At 38.1% G+C, this 21,196-nt stretch overlaps 1 protein-coding gene across 3 annotated transcripts in view; it reads right to left on the minus strand.

The window, feature by feature from the left end:
- Window positions 1-1,491: 1,491 nt before the first annotated feature.
- Window positions 1,492-21,196, minus strand: part of LOC145981006 (activating transcription factor 3-like) — a 139,994-nt gene continuing 120,289 nt past the window's right edge. For 2 of the 3 annotated variants that reach the window (XM_083114101.1, XM_083114102.1), the window contains exons 2-4: window positions 18,957-19,737; window positions 10,471-10,578; window positions 1,492-4,770 (exon numbers count right to left, since the gene is read on the minus strand). In XM_083114101.1, coding sequence (XP_082970227.1) covers window positions 4,486-4,770; window positions 10,471-10,578; window positions 18,957-19,337 — 774 coding nt within the window. In that variant the 5' untranslated portion in view covers window positions 19,338-19,737 and the 3' untranslated portion in view covers window positions 1,492-4,485. The remainder of the gene's footprint in view (window positions 4,771-10,470; window positions 10,579-18,956; window positions 19,738-21,196) is intronic. The other variant, XM_083114103.1, reaches the window with a different exon arrangement.

Genomic DNA, 21,196 nt, shown 5'->3' on the forward strand with positions numbered 1-21,196 from the left:
GAAGGTGTAAACTGTCCTTGCCCGCCCTGTGTTGTAACCCAATCGCCAATACTGCTTGGTCTTCTTAGAGGTATCTTATCATCAGCCTCTCTTTTGGAAAAGCCGCTACGATATTCCATCAGAATTCCTTCTAGAGATCATTCACGTCAATTTTCGCTGTGTCTATATAACTGTAATGGAAAATGCCTAGCATATTATATTATATTATAATATTTTTTAGTTTACTGTGTTTTTTGTTAAATTATTTGTAGCATTGGTTTTTGCTTTTTTTAGTATTTGGAATTTTATATTATTTTTTATATTTGTATAGTTTGGTGTGTATAATGTAAGTTTTTAGGGTAAAGTAGGTTGAAAATTATGTATTAAATAGAATGGGTTGTATTGTAAATTTTGATTTTTTGTAGTATTATAGCTGAATATATTTGGTTGTAAATATTGTATTTAATTAGTGTTTTTAGAATTAATATAGTATTTTATTATGTTTTGTAGTATTTTGTGATTTTTTTGGACGTTTATGGAATTATGTAAATTTATTGGTGAATATTTAATGGTTATTTTTAATTTGTTATTAAGTTTTTGGAAAAGTTTAGATTTGAATGCTGAACCCCGATCGGTATATATATTTTGGGATGTTTTAAAGTGTAATATTATTTTTTTTGTATATAAATTTAGTTGTTGTATTGGTTGTATAATTTTAAATTAGTTTGGTTATTAAATAATGCGTTTTAAAGTTTGTTGCGGCAATTATATATTGGTGATGAAGGAGGATATGGATTTACTTACGTAGACACGAAAATATTACAAAAATCAGACAGCGGAAACAAACCACACGAAGATTCACGTCAATACTCTTGGAATTCTAAGCAGATGTAATTTTTTAGCATTTCGAAAAACGGATTCGCTTTCATCGGGCCAAGGATCAGCTCCTGATTTTAAAATACGAATTTTCCCTGTCCTTCCTGTGCACAACTAAAGCCTGTGTTTTCTTTCTAATCATCAGTTGATTTTTGAAAGAGAATGTATGATTATTTTCTTTGTAAATAAATTTTTGTTTTCAGTTTTCAGTAAATTCCTTGGTTCAACTGCTCTTCAGTTTCCGGGAAGACAGGGAAAACTGAAGGCCATGGCTGATGGCCTGGTTTCAATAATAATAATAATAATAATAAATATCGGATGCATGAAATATGTTAAAATGTAACACTGATCACTTGATGGAACACATAACAAATTAATATTCCCAATAAAATAAAATGATCTAAATATCATCTCAAAAGTCAAAAGTCCACTTTGTACACAGATAGGTTAGTCGGGACTGGTCACACAGTTTAAAATAGTATGTGAACCACTATCTCTACCAGGGATCGAACACAGGATCTTGATTACAATGCGGCAGCGATACTACTAAATCAAGTTCTGTCTCAGCATAGCATGGGAAGTACAGGGTATAAAACCTACAAATAGTAACATAGCAAAGAAAAAATAAAATATATCTTTATTTTGTGATTGTTTTTTATTAAAAATACAATTTTGAAAGAATGCAATGCATCTTATAATCATACAGAAAATATAATAGTATATTTATTCTTGTAACTTCATAACAAACAGAAGAACATTACTTAACTGTACGTATCGAGGAATAGAAATCAAGTGCCACGTACAAAATATTGGGAATTCAAATATCTATAATAGTTTGTGCGACACTGATTGAGTTTTTAATATATAGAACAGTCTTCACAAGATGAGGAAAGTTTCTGACAATTTATGTTTAGAAATGGAAAACTCACTGATTTGAAGTCACGTCTATTTATACGTATTGTGATATTTTGAATATTAGTAGCATTACATATGCAAGTCAGCAGAATTCGATTTTATTTATGGATAGTTAGATTATTATAGATTTTTTATACATCACCTGTCGTTGCCATAAAAATGAAAATTGGAATCACGTGATAAGTTCGAAAGTTGTATTTGAAGCCGGACAGAAAGTTCTATTCTCCCTGGAGGTAAACACATGTGAAGGCACAACTGCTTCTTAGCATGGTTCTATATGCGGGTTGGTGAATCACTAAAATGACCTTGGGTGCTTACAGGAACACATGCTACTCTGTCAACAAGGCTTCGCAGTTCCAAGAATACAAATCGAACTACCAGAATGTTTTATAAACAAACCTAGGCCTTCTTTATGTATTTCCAGACCTTTCATACAATGAAAATAATTATACGATACAATTTTCGTAGCAAAATTACATAATCCAATATCGTTAAAAATTAGGAAACGAATTTTTGATTGCTAGTTCAACATAAGATAATGCAGTTTTGTTTATGAGAAAAGAGAACGTTATGAACTATACTTAATTCACTTTTTTGTACTCCTCTCAAAATGGCAGGATTATTTCGGCTTGTATCATTTGGTAAATTGTAAGCACTTACTGATGAAATCGTTTTCAAGTAATAAGTATTTAAACGGCATACTCTGGTCTTTTTAGGTGTTGTAGCAAGCTATTCACGTATAATGGTAACACCATAAGGTGTTATCACCATTGTAACCAGCCTCTCATTAGAACCAGGTACCATAGTCTTGTTTCCTACCAATTATTGTAGAAAGTTAGAGTAACACTATAAATTGTGCAATATATTCATGTACTGGTGCAAAACTTCTGCAAACATGTTTAACAACACATTCCAGAAGTGATTATTTTTTACAAAAATATGAACAAAATATATTTATAAAAATGGAAGAAAGTACATGTGGATCATTTTGTATTACTAAACGTGCACAAAAAAATACAAAAGTCTACACAAATTTCATATATTGCTGGATATCTTCTTCTGTGTGCTTGCTATCACAGCAAGTACAGAGAAGAATAAACAATGAACATAATGTGAAAGGGAAATTTATGTTAAGGGCAGTGTGAAAGAAATATAGCTATGGAGGGGGGAGGATAAGCATGACTGGCATATTAGGGTGAAATTCACTTCCGTGATACATTACAAAACCATGAAATAAAATGCACACAACAAAACAACATATTATAGTTCACATTTTCTGCAATAGAATCAAAAATTACAAATAATATATTTTAACCATATTTTATAAGAGTGAAAATAACACATAGACAAAACATATATGCTATAAGAAATAGATATATCACAGCAGCTTTCTCGAGGACTAAAAATGTTCCCCTGACTCAACAATGTTCCCTAACCACAGTATTGATGGAAGATGTTTTTTTTTTTTTGAAAATTGTACTAGATTATTATGTAAATGTGAACAAAGTAGTTATCTCGTTGGGAAAATATGGCGTTATAATTTTCTTTCAACTTTATTGATACATGAAGGACGACCCGTGATAAAAATGCTAGTTTTCCCAACATTGATAATAATTCCAATTGAATTGCCACAAAATTGCTACCAAGTGAATGGGTTGGCAACATGTTGAGATATGCCTTGTGTTTGACACAAGACTTGTCTTGTAAAAATTATCGTAGTTACCACAAAAGTAATAACAACAATAAAGAGACCTTTCAACATAAGGAAATGACACACTCTCACACACAAACACACAAAAAAGTACAAATACCATGCTTTTTCGAAGCAGGGATAATATACAGCTATTTATACAATATTTACAACTTTGCTAGCAACTTATTCGCAACAATAGTAGCGAAGGAAGATCCTCATTTAATGAGAAGGAGCAACAATGGTTGACATTTAGATGGCAACTTTAATAATATGTAATGATGGCACATGTATGTTTGAAACACTTTAAGTGAACAAACAGCTTCAAACAGGTGCCCATATCTTTATTTATATGCCTTGGAAGAGATAGATTAATCTATTCAAACATGACTACATTAATTTTATATAGCTTTCTATAGGAAAAAGGAACATTAAACAGCTCATGTAAAAGACAAGATAAAAGCTAAGAAATAACTCTTCTAATTTATGAAAACTCTGCTGAAAACAAATTTGTATTTCAAGAATAACAAAACCATATTTCAAAGACTATGGTCTCGTTGTAATCTATAATACAATGGCCTTACACCTATTTGTTTTACATGCAAAAATATATATATTTAAGCATAAAGCACCCATGAACACATGAATTCAATATCCCACTTGGTGAGTACAACTTAAATGTTTAAACTTATAATAGATGTGCCTGTGTAGCAACGAGATATAATACAGTTGATTCAGAATCACCACGAAAGCGACTATCTTGGTACAGAACATTCCACATGTGCACAACAACTGAATGCAGAATTATTTTCTGAAAACAAAGTGAAATGATATGTATTTTAAAATATTACTCTGTATGAATGTATTTAAGTGCAGCCTGGTTGAGAGTGTTAGTGTACATCACTTCTACCGGGCATTTTCCTTTGTACATGTTTAGCAGTTTGTGATTTGTCTTTTGTTTCTGCATTTCCACACTGTTGCCAGTACGTTACACTCAACAGTACCTCAGTTTCGTGTTTTTTCCACTACAAAGCCACACACCCGCTTTCCATCCCTGAGTATGCGAAGTTGCATGAACCACTGTATGGGTAATTGTTACTAGCGGATGTATCCATACCGTTGCAATATGAAGGAGCATTGGTAGCGGAAGTTGCCTGGGCGACAGACGTAGGCGATGCCGCGTAGTGACAGTTCTTCACACAGGTTGGGCTGTGCATTGAGAGCATATCCATTAACCTCCTCCTCTGGTTCTCGAGCTCCTGGATTTGAGATTTGAGCTCAAGGTTCTGGTTTTCAAGAATCTCCGATTCCTGTCGAGAAAAGAAAGCATTTAATAAAATGAGCCATCGGAAATAATCGGGCCGATGTCAATAAAGTTGGCCCCAATATTTTTTTTTCACAGTGCTCAAAGTGAAGGGGAACATGGAGGATGCTATCCCCAAATTAAGAAAATTTTCATAAAGCATCCCGCACTAGGATTATTTGCACAACCACTTCATTTTCTCCATGTTGCTGCATACAAGCATACCTAATCTTTCCTCAAAGTGAGCAAAGCACTCCCCCCTTCCCGAAGCTAGTAATTTCCACTTTGGACACTGCGAGGGGGCAGAATACTATTATTATTATTATTATTTATTATCTTAATAGGGTTACATTTAAGCCGTAAAATATTTCATTTAGTTCATTATTAATACAAGTAATGGCTTGATGCACTACATAGTAAAAATGCCTATACAATTCGATTCAATCACCGACGCAGAATGCAATGAAGCCATAAAAAAACTGAAATCAACCAAATCCAGTGGTCCTGATCAATTGCCAACATATATATTCAAAGGTTGTGCCGAATTATTATGCACCCCTTTGTGTTATATTTATAATATTGTTTTAAAAACTCAAATTTTTCCTGATCTTTGGAAAATCAGTAAAATTTGTCCTGTTCTAAAAAAGGGAGACCCATGCGAAATTACAAATTACCGACCCATTTCTCTAATCTCAGCTCCTTCAAAAATATTTGAATACATACTATATAACAGGATATTTAACCATGTTAAACCTTATATATCAATAGATCAACATGGATTTTGTCCTGGAAAGTCTACTTCAACTAATTTGGTCAATTTCACACAGAGTATATCCGATTCCCTTGATGATAGGAATTCTGTTGATGCAATATATATGGACTTCGCCAAAGCCTTTGATACTCTTGACCACGATGTATTGTTAAGTAAATTGTCTAAGTTTGGTCTCTCTCATAACTTTCTTACGTTAATATCTTCTTACCTATGCAATCGAATGCAATTTGTAACATACAATCAAGCTAAGTCATACACTTACAAAGTTTGTTCTGGTGTACCGCAAGGCTCCAATCTTGGACCATTATTCTTTCTATTATACATCAATGATCTACCCACAATTTTTAAATACTCAAAATGCTTACTTTTTGCTGATGACTTAAAATTGTATAAAGTAATGAAAGATTCAAATGATGCACATAAGTTACAAAAAGACTTGGAAAATGCACAAAGATGGAGCATAGAAAATAAATTAAACTTTAATGTCACAAAATGTTTTGCAATAACTTTTTCCAGGCAAATCAGACCTAATATTTATCAGTATACAATGAACAACCGTGCATTACAAAGAGTAAATCAGATAAATGACTTAGGAGTTACATTAAATAATAAATTATCTTTTGGAACACACATTGATCAGATTTGTAATGATGCTTACAGAACGTTAGGGTTTCTAATTAGAAGTTCACAAGACATGCATAATGAAAGAGCTCTGACAAGCCTTTTTAATTGCCTTGTTCGAACCAAATTAGAATACGCAAGTGTAGTCTGGTCACCTCACACTCAATGTAATAGCAAAAAAATAGAAATAATTCAGAAGAAATTTGTGCGTTACTTATATTACAAAAAACACAAAAGATCATCTTTTCAGGATCAGGTATCATATAAACAATTACTCAGAGAATTCAATGTTACACCTCTGTACGAAAGGAGAGTAGTATCTCATCAATTATTTTTATATAAGTTAGTCAACGGGCTGGTTGACAGTCCAAGTCTCCTCCAAACATTAAAATTTAATGCTAAGAAGGACATGTTGCGGTTCAGGCAGCCTTTTTATTACAGTAAATCCAACTCAACAGAACACCAGAATTCCCCCATTCTAAGACTATGTATTAAACATAATGAAATAGTCAGAAACGGTGGAGACTTGGATTTTGCTATGCCATTCATGCAATTCCTGTCTGTCCTTCGAAGAGGATCATGAATCATGAATAAATAATAAATAATTATAGATGTTTTCTGTGTATATGGGTATGTTTATAAATACAATTTGCTTGTATGTGTGTATATTTGTTTATATATGAGTATTTGCATGTGCATAGTTATAAATGCCTCAGTCTGTATATAGATATGTACCTTGTTCTACCTCAGTGAATATCACTTTTGGATTTATGTTCTCTAGAATACCTATGCTGGTGTCTTTTTTATGAAACCATTATTGTAGTTTTGCTCTCCTTTTTCTTCTATTGTTTTTCTTCTATTGTTATTGTATTGTATTGTATTGTTGGAATTATAATTTTTTAATTGTTTAAAATATGTATATATGTAAGCCTATTGTAATTGGAGCGAAAGCTCTGTTATAGGTGTAATAAATAAATAAAATAAATAAATAAAACTAAGTTTAACGAATATGAGACGACATAAAATGTTTACATGACTTGTAGAATATTTTATAGTATCATACATATCATATAGCTATATTGAAAAAAATCGGAAGTTAAGGATGTGCAGGTGTGAATATGAGTGGATATGAAATTGACTGTTCGCGGAAAGAGGATGAAAATTTTAATTAATATAGAGAGGAGGAGGGGGAGAGAAAGCACCGAAAATAATATAGACTGTGATTTAGAATTTATAGACATGTGAACGTAAAATACGGCAGAACTGCGCTTAAAGTTTGACCTTCGTCGGGAGTGAATTCCAGGTTACCGCTGCCAGGTCAAATCATAAAATTGAAATTAAACTGAATATCCCTTGACGTTGTTCACATGTCTAGACTTGAACCCACTACTTAAATAGAAACTAGAATTTGACTTACTTCTTTTCCATAACTTTGTTGATGAACAGTTCTTTGTCTTTTTGTAGTACTTTTTCACGATTAGAGGCCAGCATAGTCTGCATTTTACCTACCCACTGCCCGCTTGCCCGTGAGGACAGGTATACCTGCTAGCCTGCCCACGGCAACGAGTCGACTTGCGTCTTTACCCGGGTTCTTCGTCTTCCAGGCGCTCTGCGCTTACAAGGTAACTGGGCATTCAACAAGACCCGGGCGCCTGCAAAACCTGCTGGAAGGAAACAGCCCTCCGGCAGCGTGTCGCTCCAGGTGTTTCATCACCACGTGGACAGCTTCAGCCAGTGTTGCCTACTTACGTAGCTCGTAAATTTTACGAGGTCTTAGGAGGAGCTCTCTCCTCCAAGGAGAATTTATATACTTAGCGATTTCAGTTCAGCGTAAGCAGTTTTTATCTTATTGCCAGGAAATGCACGCAGTATTACAGCTTCATTTATTTAAATGAATGATCGAGCAAACAAAAATCTCCTCACTGAAAACTAATTGCTTTCCATTGCATGGTGCCTTAACCAGGCACGCAGTGGCGCAACCAGAGGGGGTAGGGTGCATTGCTCACAAGCTTGGACGGAAATTAAGTCTAGCGGAAGGGTCAGGGTGGGGTCAAACATTAAAGTACAAGAAAAAACAGACTAGCAGAATTTAAGAGTAGCAGGGCTAAAGGGTACTCAAGATGGAATTAATTTTCATATTTTTCTTGCATTTTCCTTCCAGACGGCCAAGGGCACCTGCAGAGGGGGAATGGAGGGGTAATTGCAACCCCTTGATTTCAAATTTTATGAAAGTAGAAATATATTATAAAATATTATCCAGTCTCATCAAGTTCAATGCCGTAGCAAAGGGGTAGCGGGAGTCGGCCCTGAGCGCCGAACGATCTAAGTGAGAAAAGTTTTAAAACAGAGAATGCTATGGCGGCCCGTGATATTATTTGCTATTAATGTTGGTTTATTACGAGTTGGATGAATTGATTATGTAATACGTCGCTCCATGTGAAAAGAAAATATTGTAGATGGAAATTTTACATGCCATATGTCTGTACATTCGGAATGCATTTATCATGCACTTTCTTACTTTCAAAAACAGTTTGTGTGCTTGTTTTCCATTATTAGCTAATGTGAAATTGACGTGTTGAAAAAAAATATTTCTAATCCTCTGTTTCAACACAAATGCGCGTGAGAACCGACTTCAACCCCCTTTTTGCGTGATTTATGAGGATTATAATGCCTTTCATGCTACTTTATTACTATTATTGTGATTGTTCTTGTTGGCACGTTTATCCAAGTACTTGGCCCTACCCCCCAAACGAGGGTAACGGCAATGGCCCTGGCTGGCTACGGCCCTGGTGTTCGCAGTAGAACAGTGTGTTGTTCGACTCGCGACCTCAGCGTCGAACGTGACATGTTTCAGTCCTGTCCTATATCACTATATATACGTATATTGGTTGTTTACGACATATACTTATGGATCCTGTGCCACGGAAAACCTATTTCAATGTGTGTGTGTGGGGGGGGGGTAGCAACATTCGTAAATCTCATTTCATTGGTGATGTGGATAACGAAGCTTCGAGTTCCCTTTTTTAAGTAGTGAAAATCTATTGCAGTTGGCAACACTGCAGAACGGTGTGGGCCAGGTGCAGTTTCTACTCGAAGCAACTACGTCATGCAGAGGGAGGGGTCTGCAGTTGATGGAAAGAACGAACTGAGACCTACTAGGTATCGTAAGACTGCGGGTACCCGGCGGGTCTACAATGCCTGCCAGGAACGATCTGTGCAGGTGGGCATCCAAGCTGCTCAAGCGAGGGTGTTGCGCAGGTTGCATGGCATTTCAGGAGCGATGTCTCGTGAACGGGTCTGCTGCAGGTCTTGTGCAGGCCTTTATTCACGATGCACAGAGACCACTTCTTCTGTTGTCTTTCATGGCACCCCTTATGCATGTTTTCATGCTTTCGTTATTTATGCTGGGCTGCGAGAGGTATTTGCCCCGCATCTCCACCACGTATCGTACCCTTAGGTATGAGGGATCTTATTGGGATGTAGCTCACTACTCATCATTCATCCTTGATGGTAGAGCAACTTGCTGCTCATAGTGAGCTCAGTGGTAAGGTGCCAGAGGTACTAAAGTAAAAAAAAATACACTAATAAAGAACTAGAAATGGCAAACAGTTAACACTTGGATTTTAAAACCTTCGAACCTGAATCATACATGGTGAGGATAGGCTAATTACCTGTCTCTAAATGAAGTCTGATGATTGAATCCATGAACGAAGCGTTAGCCTGTGCTAAGTTCCTGCAGGCTTCTCGTTGGTTGTCAGCCTAAGTCAGGGAGACTGACTTTGCTCGAAGACAAAAGCGAAGAGAGCTGTAGACTATTCCAAATCAAACCCAAGAGTGATTCTACCTTTCTCCTCTGCCCCTGTTGCCAGTGGAGACTTCCTCCACGCCGATTCGTCAAGTTTTGACTTCTTATTCCCATAGCTGTTTGCTACATCAATACTCCAGGAAGTCTGTTTACACTTGACTTTGCATATTTGACATACTCAAGAGGAGCAACTGGCTGGTAGAATAAGTGAATGACCGTTGGTCAGGTTGAATCTTCTTGAAAATATACAGGCTCACGCTTCGTTACGCTACAATTCACCATTCGAAATTCATGAAGTTTTCCCTTACATATCAGAGGGAGCAAGTACCCCTCTCGCTCCCCTCTGCGGACGCCCTTGGCTGTCAAATTAAATAATTGCATCGAGCAAGATCACCGCTTTAGCATAACAATCCGAAAACTTTAGAGAAAATTTATTTTAACTAATGTGGAAAAAACAGGGTGTTTCCAAAGTCTTGCTCTTTATAAAGCGTCACAATGGAGTGGCTTACCTGCACAAGAATGCCGGTTTTCTCTCGTTTCTTCAGCCTGCATTTGGTCGCTGCGATTTTGTTTCGTTCTCTTCGTCTCCTGCGTCGTTCTTCGTCCTCCGGAGTCAGCTGGAAGAGAGAGCGAAGTAACAGCGTGACGGTTCATAAGGAAGCATGGAAATACACAGAAGATACAAGTCAATTAAAATTAATTTGTCGTTAATTTCTAATGTTTTGTTGTTTTCATGATGGTGTGAGGCATTTGTGCAGTTATGTTGGTTTCATTCTTATTATTGCAATTATAAACAGACAAATTTAGGCCAAAAATAGTGGTACCCTGGTAGAGAAGTGAAATTATAATTTGAATGTGATAGCGTGGTACCCTTTCTCCTTTTTAATTGATTCTTTTATTTTTCTTCGCTTTTCTGCCACTTTTGTCTAATCGCGAAGATGAGGATGAGTGATGATATGAAATTGATGAAGGGACACTCACATATACCCAAGCCGGGATTGGAACTCGAGACCCTTGGTGTCGCAACGCGCTGTGCTAACCACTCCACCAAGTTTTTCTCTCCACGTTTCTATCTATCTTACGTTTTTCCCCTCTTTTCTATTATTTCTATCTCCCCTTTATTATCTATTTCTCTATGTGAGTATCCCTTCACCGATTTCATCACATCATCACTTATTCTTATCTTCGCGACTAGCCAAAAGTGGCAGAAAAGCGAAGTAAAATTTTTAAAAAAATCAAATCTTTGCCTCTCCGTTTCTACGTTCATGTCCATCTTCCTCTCTCTATATGTTTCTTTCCATCCTCATCTATATTTCTCTTTCTTTTTATCACTTTATCCTTTTAGAGTGGTTCTTGTCCCAATATAATGATTCTGATGTCATCTCGGGTAACTTATTTCGGTGCGCAAGCGGGTGGGCATGTGATGACATCGTTGTAAAACAAGAGATCAGACGCTTTGAGTTCGAGACTAGACCGAAACTCTGGTTTTGTTCGAGACTTTCGTGTGACATTGAAAAATATAATTAAAATAAATATAAAATATAACTACTTTACTTTGCGGCTTCTTCAGCTGATATCTACCCGAGATAAGTCATTGTTTATATTAATTGCGAAGTCAATTCATCAGGGCCATGGAGAACCTGTGTCATGTGGTTGCAACAGTCCTCTAAGACCAGGGCTTGCCAAGAGCCTTGTTCACTCGGTGATGCGTGGTCAGCGCATTTGGTCCCATCGCCGCTGTTTTTTTTTTTTTACTTTTGAGATCGAAGTAGCTCGTAAGTTGTATTCAAGATGCGGGGACAACGTTGAGATTTTGGTAGCTTCCTTTAGGATTCGAACCCCGGACCGCTTGCACCAAAGGCGACAGCGCTAACCATTTGGCTACGCGGGAACCCCTGATTGCATAATAGTCAGGCTAAAATCCCGTTTTAGGAAGATTCGTAATATCGAAATGAGGTGTCAAACACTTCATTAGGAAATGTTATATGCCTTATTGGCCTCTACATGCTGTGAAAGATTGTGTTGTGAAATGTGTGTATATTGTTTATACCATTCTACCTAACCTGGCTGGTAACTCGAGAACACTTGTTCGAATCACGTCGCCAGGACCATAAATTTCGAGACCCGAGAACAAGACAGGCATATACAACTCGGGACGAGACCGAGACACTACCAAGTCTCGTCTCGTCTCGCCTCGCCTCGATACTGTGGAAGCTAAAGGTCTTGCCGAGCGATTCGAGAAAAACAGTGACGTAGAAAGTCGCCCCCTCCCCCGAATCCCCAAGCAGCGTTAATCGCATTCCTTTGTCTTCCGAACCAATCCCAGCTGATTAACATACAAAAAGCACGCGACGCTTAGCGATGCGATTAAAGCAGTCGGAAGGACCAAGTTAAAAGGCAAGGCTTGTCACTGGCATGAGCCAGATTCCTCGTTGCATGTGGCGCTGGGAAGGTCATCCCAAGAGATAAATTACAGGGAACGGAGCTAATTTGGACTTCGTTATTCAGTCGGCTGCCTTCAAATGCAAGATAATCAGTGCCCTCCCCCTTAAAAGTGACGCAACAGTTCGGAAAGGAATCCTTGAATTGTTTTCCGAAAGGTTAAGGAGTGCACAAGATGTACGTACTACCCCAGATCCACATAGGAAAATGTTTTTTTTTTCCTCCAGCAGACCTAACGCCGTCTACCATGGACGTCCGCAGGATTTTTTCCAGGGAGGGTAAAGGAAGGTATCTTTTTTCCAGGGGGGGCAAACAATCCACATTTTGCCAAATAATAGTATTGTTTCCTCGAAAAAACATTGCTTAAATTTGAATTTATCATATTCATGCAATAATTAACACATATTATTGTGGCTGGAATGAAATTATATGTGAAAAATATATAATTTTTGGTTGACTTTCATTTTCCAGGGGGAGCCATGCCCCCCCCTTTCCGGACGTCCATGCCGTCTACTAAAATCGATTTTTTAAATTTACCCCAGCTTGATTGCGCATTAGATTGCACTAGGTTTTACTTATTGTCCTGCACTGAGCTTGCAACAGGAAGCAACACAACTTCTGTTGTCTGCTTCTATTGAAATCAAATGGTGCAACGCCCAGTAGAAGGAAAGGCGCGGAACCGAAGAAGGGAATTTCCGTGCCACAAGTCTGCAGGTTATCTTAAAGGTTCTCGCCCACTGAGACGCCGGAAATGAGTCTGTTGCGTCCTGCTACAGCGTTTCTCCGCGTCTCTGTGGGCTACGGTTACCGGACGCGCGCTGGTTCGAGTCTGCTGGGGCTAATCGTACCAACTTTTCATCTGATTTCCGCCTGTGTATGGGACCGGTGGCCACCCATCGTGAGAAAATTGAGAAGGTACGAACGATTAATGTAATCCGGTCACGGAGACCTACTTTATCAACGACTGAGGGTTCGTCGTTCTGACCACATTCAGACTTGCTAAAATGCAGCAAAATTGTAGAACACTACATGCAGAAATATAATACATAAAAAAATACTTTCCCTCGTTTGGCATAAACTATATAACAAGAGCATGCAAACTGTCTAACATTGATTGATTATGACGCGTGCTTGGGAAAATAAGACATTCTGAAACGGTACCACCACCAATTCCATAGGTCCCCTGCCTTTGCCATGGTTAGTTGGTGCAACCATGTTTGGCGGTGAAGCTAATTCCAAACCAATAGGTAGCAAACGTTGAAGATATCCCGTTGACCTCAGTGGCCATACAATCTGTAATAACATTTTTCCAACTGGTAGTAAACGTCTGTGGCCTTGACAATGAGGTTTGGTGCCTTTCCCCCCTTTCGCATTTGTACGTGTCAATAAAGTTCTAATACGCTTCACTGATATAAGCAAGACATGCTTTAACCTCTAGTTTATTGTAGGGCCTCCCCCATGGCGCAGTGATAGCGTCATTGCCTTGTAATCAAGGGGTCCCGGGTTCGATACCCGGTGGAGGCACAAGTAGTTCGGATCCCATTTTAAACTGTAGGTCCAGTCCCGATTAGCCTTACTGCGCATAAACTGGACTTAAAACACCAAATCAAACCAAACCAATCTAGTTTATTGACTAATTTCATGACTTATTTAATATCAATGGATACACTTTCCATTTCCCTGAAATTCTCACTACAATCATATACAGGGTGGGAAATAACCTTTTGCTAGGGGTCTGCAGGAAAAAGTAACAACAATTAAGAAATTATGGTAATACCAAATGTTTACTACGACAATTGTGGTTACGAAAACAAAATTAAAAGTTAGTTCACGACAAAGCCCCTTGCTTCAAGGCAAATGCTAAAACCAAGACCTTCTTCGGCGAAGTGGCATTGACTTCTTCAGCAGTTCTGAATGGCCGGGTGCATCACCGGACCTGAATGCAGCGGAGCACTTTGGGGCTATTCTGAAGGATGCAGTTGAGTCCTTGATGATAGTGGAACGAGGACCGGACCGCTATTCCCGGCCAACACTTCTTGCACATCTGGAACAAGTCCTCCGTGACATGGAATGGAATACGGACTGTTTGCGAATCTTCTGAGCTCCTACCCTGATCGTCTTCGTGCTGTGAGAGAAGCAAACGGCGGACATACTAACTTTTAATTTTGTTTTTGTAACCACAATTGTCGCAGTAAACATTTGGTATTACCATAATTTCTTAATTGTTGTTACTTTTTACTGTGGACCCCTAGCAAAAGGTTATCTCCCACCCTGTACATGGTACCCACAAAGAACACTATGTCATCCGTAATAGTTAAGCGACAAATGAGTAATCTGTCCTAAACGACAGTTAGAATAACTGATCCGTGAACTTGGGTGTTTCTCAATGACACTTGAGTTTTTTTTTAATTATCTCGTCATTTTATCCTAATCTTATCTCTTAGAACATGATCAGGACATAGCCTTGGCTCTATTCCACTCTATCTCGTATGCTCGGAGTGTTTACATTGGGAACAGGGGAAAACTTGTCACAAGATCGAACAGTAAGCCGCTGTGAATATCTGAATAAAATTATGATGATTGAGGAGGAAGAAATTACAGACGTATGTCCGCTCTACAGAGTAGCGAGTTCCCGGGTTCGATTCCAGATAGGGTGCATTTCAGCTTCTTGGGTTCCATTTCAAATTGTAGGCCGTGTCCTAGTTAGTCGGAACGCTGTCTTCAATTGTGTGTTCTTGTAAAACTATACATTTTCTATTTGTTGTGACTGTTAGAAGTGAAAATGTATGTGTGAAGGGATCCTGCGTAAACAAACGATTATCGCTCTTGCCTTTGGTGCAAGTGGTCTTGGGTTCGAAAAATTTTAGGCTTTGATCCAGCGTCGTGAAGCCAAATGGCGAGCTACTTGAAAAGTAGAAGTAGCGGTCTCCGATTTTGAAAGCCAGAAAACGGTGGGGATGGGACTCAATGCGTTGACCACACGTCATCCAATGAAAAAGTCGCTATGGCAGGTCCAACTGTTGCGCCATAAAGTTTAATTAATGTATTGCTGAAATACCTGCGAATATGAACACAACGGATTACGTATTGTGTGTATGTTCCATTTTATTGTTATTGTGTTTTTTTATTGATTTGCTTTATTTTACTTCGCTTTTTGTGCCACTTTTGGCTAATTTGCGAATATGAGGATGAGTGATGATATGATGACATTGATGAATGGACAATGAAAAACATCCATGCCCAGGCCAGGATTCGAACCCGGGAGTTTTTTTGGATTTCAAACCATTACAAACACATTGTTATATATATAGTAATTCTCATGTTCTGCTACATTGTTCTACTTTTTACCCACATCAAGCAAAGTAAACTTGTGAAAAAGTGAATTTTAGTCAGAAAGTTTATGACGTACGCCCAGATGCAAAAGAAACTCAATTTTTGGAATTCTGAAAACTGTTTCAGTGGCATAGAAGCAACAAAATTAGAAATATTGTCTTAGGAAATACTTATAGAATATTTTCCAAGCAATATCATAAAGGAAATTACCAAATGGATCATTAGGAACACACCACTTCAAAGGTCCTTGAGCAGATCCACAAAAAGTGAGTGGTTATGGAACGACATCTTTGTCCTCCCAGTATGGAAACACTGTCATGAAGCACACAAGACTCTCCATACAGAATTTTTTTACTGTGCCATACCCACCGCGTTAATTGCTAACATGTATCTGCTGGTTCTCTCGTGTAACTCGTAGCGAACACATATCTACTTCGTGATAGGGAAAGTTCTCAAACTGGCTGACGCCGATTCCACAGTGTTTGTCCATAATTTTAGCTCAGAGGCTCGAAGGAAACTCGGTTTGTTTGCCAAAGACGGAACAGTTTTCTGTACACGTGTCAGTACAACTTAGGCAACTAGGGTTGTGACCAAGCACGTATTTAGAAATTTATTTCTTGGGGGGGCTCCGAACCAAGTGTCTCAGAAATAATAATAGTATTAACGTTTAAATTACAATAATTATTATAATTATATTCAATTAAAATATATAAATTAATATTATATTGCTATTATTTATATGAATAGGTAAAAATACGGTATAAGAAGGAAGATATAATTTATTTTTCATGAAAGCAACTGTCCTGACAGCAAACCAATGACAAATAGATAAATCAAAAAATAATATTTATTAAATAACAAAAACGAATGTTAGATCCAATTGACGAAAATTAAAGTTTCAGATTAATATCTTTGATACTGTCATTCAAAGTTCGGTGGAAATAAATAATCCTCGATTATACATCAAATGCTAAACAAGTATATTTTCATTATTTAATTTTAGTATTTGGTAAGCCTTTGGGGGGGGGGGGGCTTGGCCCTCGCCCTTAAATATGCCTGTCCGGCAGAATAGCTTTGTCTCGAGTCTCCCCATAAAGTTAGCTTTTGTTTTGACAGACACACATCAAAATTAGCAATTATAAAAACTCAATATTGACTGCCTTCAAATAAGTTCGGTGTAAATAAATATCACTCCATTGTACAAAAAATGTTAAACAATGTATATTTTCAATATTTAATTTTTGTAATTGGTAAGTATTTCGGGGGGGGGGGTCCGGACCCCTTAAATAGGTCCGTGGTTGTGACGTCGATTTTTTTTCCAATATCAATCACAATTTGCTAATCAAAATGTAACAGAATCTACGTTAAGGATAAGAAATATGTTAGCACTAATATTAAATATATTATTATGGGATACTTTGAAACATACAAATGTCGTAAAAATCGTTAGTTAACGGATCTACATTAATTCATTTAGGGTTTTATGGGTTTTTATAGTATATTGTTAAGAAAGTACAAACGGAAGTTTATCAGCCAAAAATTCAATTGAAATGTTTATTTCAAAAATCGTAACGTGGCCACGATTTCATACAAAATAGGTTTCTTTCGTCTTAACATTGACTTATTTTTGTTGCGAAAAGAGCCTTGACAATTTACTTGTACTACATGATACATCTTGGTCGGCCTGGTGACCGACAAGAGGCGTTAGGTATTCGACTCTATCTCGCCACCTAAGTTCCCGGATTCGAGTCCCGGCCATGCTCTTTGTGAGTGTCCATCAGCTTCATCTAATCATCACTTTACGCGTCGCGATTAGCCAAAAGTGGCAGAAAAGCGACACTAAATATAAAAAAAATACACGTATGAACTGGAAACAGTGATACAGAACTGACATCGTCCATTTGATCGTGATATGATGGCAGATAAAATCAGTAAATTATTGCAATGAGGCTGAATAGCCAGGACAAAATATGAGATAGTAGTAGTGTGGGTCTCTCGGATGCAGGGTGCGAAATCATTTAAGACTGTTGGGGGGAGGGGGGGGGAGAAAGATCTTAATCTACAAACCCCCCTCCCCTCAAACAAACATAAATTATAGAATATACATATTTATAATGTTATTAAAAGTAAAAATAAATTACTAACTTAAAAATATATTATTATTATTATTAATTACACACAAAAATCTCACTTTTACATATACAGGGTTAGTCAAAATTATGTTAACACGCAATGGACAAAATACGTAGAGGTCAGAAATACAGTTAGGATTGAAATGTATTGGAAGATTTGTAGGTGGTGCACAGCTGATCATTGGAAATGTCTTCAATCTCTTCTCTTTCTCTTTTCAGGTGACATAATGGCCGACCGATTGACACTGGAGCAAAGAAGATATGTATTATCCATACCCCGTGAAATGTGTGTACGGGCTTTACGTGCTGCTGTTAATCGGTGGTTTTTATGTGTTGAATGTAATGGCGCACAGGTTTAGTGCGCAAGTCTGTAGCACTTGCAGCATATCATTGCCTACATTCCATGTTTACAGATGTCTGTCAAGTTCATTGTTCATTGTTCATACATTGTCTCTGCCATTTGAGTGTTCACATAATTTTGACTATTGAGTGTTAACATAATTTTGACTAACCCTGTATATATATATATACTAACTGGTTCAAGATTTTAATAAATTATGAAATAGTTGAAGTGGTTTTATTATGTGTAAGTTTTTATTTAGATTTTGCTTTATGTTAATATAAATCAATTAGATTTCGTAGTTATTATTGTTTTGCATTCTTGTTTTACTTTTATTGTGCGTATTGGTGTATATTTGTTAATGATCTCTTAAGAGAGAAAAAGCTTTGAACTCTCAAAACTACACTAATTTGTGTAGGTTTTCGATATTATTCTTAGTACTGTATATTTGAAATTAAAAATAATTGCTTATCTTTTGTTTGTCGTAACAAAAACTCCCCCCCCCCGATTTTGTTTTGGTGGGGGTGATTTTTAGGGCAGGATTTCGCACCCTGCGTAGTAGTAACGCCGTCGTCTTGTAATCAAAGGGTACTGTATTCAATACCCGATGCAGGCACATAGGAGGCCCAGTCCCGATGAGCCTATCTGTGCACCAAGTGAACCAAAAATCTAAACTCAATGACAAGATAGTGCCTGGCCTTAATTTTATCCTAAGAAAAAATAATAATAAAAAAGAATTTGCACTTACTCTCGACCCTATCTCTTCTCTCTTACACGCCTTGGGTTCAACGATGATCGTGTCCCTCCCGCTGATCTGTCGCTTCCTCTGTATGGTCACTTTGAGTCCTTCTTTGATCAGCTGGGAGCACGTGTGCTGCACACTGGGAGGGGTCGCCGGGACGGCGAAGGTAGGGGACGCTGCCGAGGTGTCCGGCGGGGAGGACGCTGTTCGCGGGCTCGCCATGTTGCCGCCGCTTCCCATGTTTCCTGCCTGGGAACCATTTTGGTAGTCGAACGGGTTCGTCATCGCTATGAGCGAGTTCAGAATCTCCGGCGTTTTCGGCGTCGTGCAGGAATTTTCGACGGATAAGTTCGCCGACGCTGCAAGTTGCACGTTGAGATTATACATGGTTGCTTAAAAGTTAAAAAATGCAGTATGATAATTTAGACCACAAAAATTTCCAACACTGACTGTACGATAATCCAAACCTTGAAAATTTCCAACACTGATATTACGACAATTCAGTCCGCGAAAATTTCCAACACTGACACCACGATAATTCAATCCATAAAAATTCCCAACACTGAAAGTATGATAATAAAGTCCACAAAAACTTCCAACACTGCTATGGACGCGGCAGCGGCGGTTGTAGCGCCGTTTGCGCGCGCCTGCGCAATGGTCCCTGAGTTTTCACAGCGGTTGCTTTTCGAATCCGAGCAACTAAGGCGCGCTAGCGAGACAGCCGAGAGTTGTGGATCCACCAATAGGAGCAGAGCTGAAGCCAACCATCGAGCAGGTGTTCTTGTTTCTGAAAAGACAGAAAGGAAGGAAGCACCATTAATTTTCATGTCAGGAAATATCATTGCAGATTAAGTCTTGAAACAATTGAGCTAATGAGGGTCCACGCATGAAAAATTTCTGGCCCTGTGCACAGATGTCTTTAGAATTCTTTATTCGTAAATTGCATGCTCTAAATTAGTTTAAAACAATCAGATGTACTATAAAATATAATCTAGACACTACCAACACCAACAAATAATAATAATAAACACCTGTGTGTGGTGTGAGGGGTTGAGCGGGTGTGGATGTATCCGATGAGCTCGACTATCAAAACAGATGGAAGGTTTGGACGGGAAATTGCAGCATATGGAGAGGAGAAGATACAGAAAATCAAAATATCGAAGGAAGAGATGAAAGGACACAAATAATGAGGAACAGTTAAAGCAATAGAGATTGGAGACAAAGAAAACGAAATTAGTCACTCGACGCCATGAAACAGCTAGAAACACGCAAGAGATTCGCTAAGTTTAGCGAATCGAAAGGAGAGCCCAGTTCTATCTCCCGTGCCCAGCCGTCCCGCTACGTTTCCTGTTGAGTGCAATGGTGTCAGGCGGGCCAACTCATCGCAGCAGGTCTGCGAATCCAAGGTCCTTCGACCGCTTTTCCCCCGCTCTTGAAGGTCTGGTCATAAGAGGCCTTTTTTTCAGACCCCTTGTTTACAAACACGGCAGGCTTTCAGTGACGTCATAAGTAAGCAAAAGCATAAATTTCCCCACGGTTAGTGCTAGAAAGAGCTTGGGGGGAGCAGTTCTGGATCCATTATATTTCCTTCACATTATTTCTCCTTTTCAATTTTTTTTTCTTTTGATCCTGCGGTTCAAATATCGTTTTCTGAAAATAATGTTCTTACTTTACAAAACACGAAGTACTTCAATGTTGTTTTGTATGTACTATACGTACGAATGACAAGACTTGACAGACATACTTACTTAGACAGAACCTTTTCCCTAACATATCTTACTTTCACACCAGGGATGGTCAACATCAGGATTCCGGAAAATTTAAAATCTCGATTCGGAAAATTTTACTACCCGGATTTCGGAGAGAGACGTGTAACAATTTTTCCATTTTTCGGGTACAATTTATATACAACGTAGAGGAAAATGAATTTGGCCATCTCTACGTACCACGTCTGTACGAACACTGTTATCATCATTATCAATGTAGAAATCCCCCTCCCCCTCCCCCTCCACGGTTGAAAGATTGACCCTGACGTTTGGCAAGTCTTGCGATGACTACGTGAAAATGTCACGCTTCGCCACTGACAGAAAGCTAGGTTTTAAGAAGATACTGAGATCATTCAAAAAGAGCAGACTAGGAATAGTCAGGGAAGAACCAGTTGCAGTGTAGCTAATTTTATGTACACAACGGAAGTCTTGAAGCTTTTGACGTGGGCATGGATAACGATATTACACGTCAAATAGATA

The sequence above is a fragment of the Lepisma saccharinum genome, chromosome 28 (genome assembly GCF_977018435.1).
Source record: "Lepisma saccharinum chromosome 28, izLepSacc3.1, whole genome shotgun sequence".
NCBI lineage: Eukaryota > Metazoa > Arthropoda > Insecta > Zygentoma > Lepismatidae > Lepisma > Lepisma saccharinum.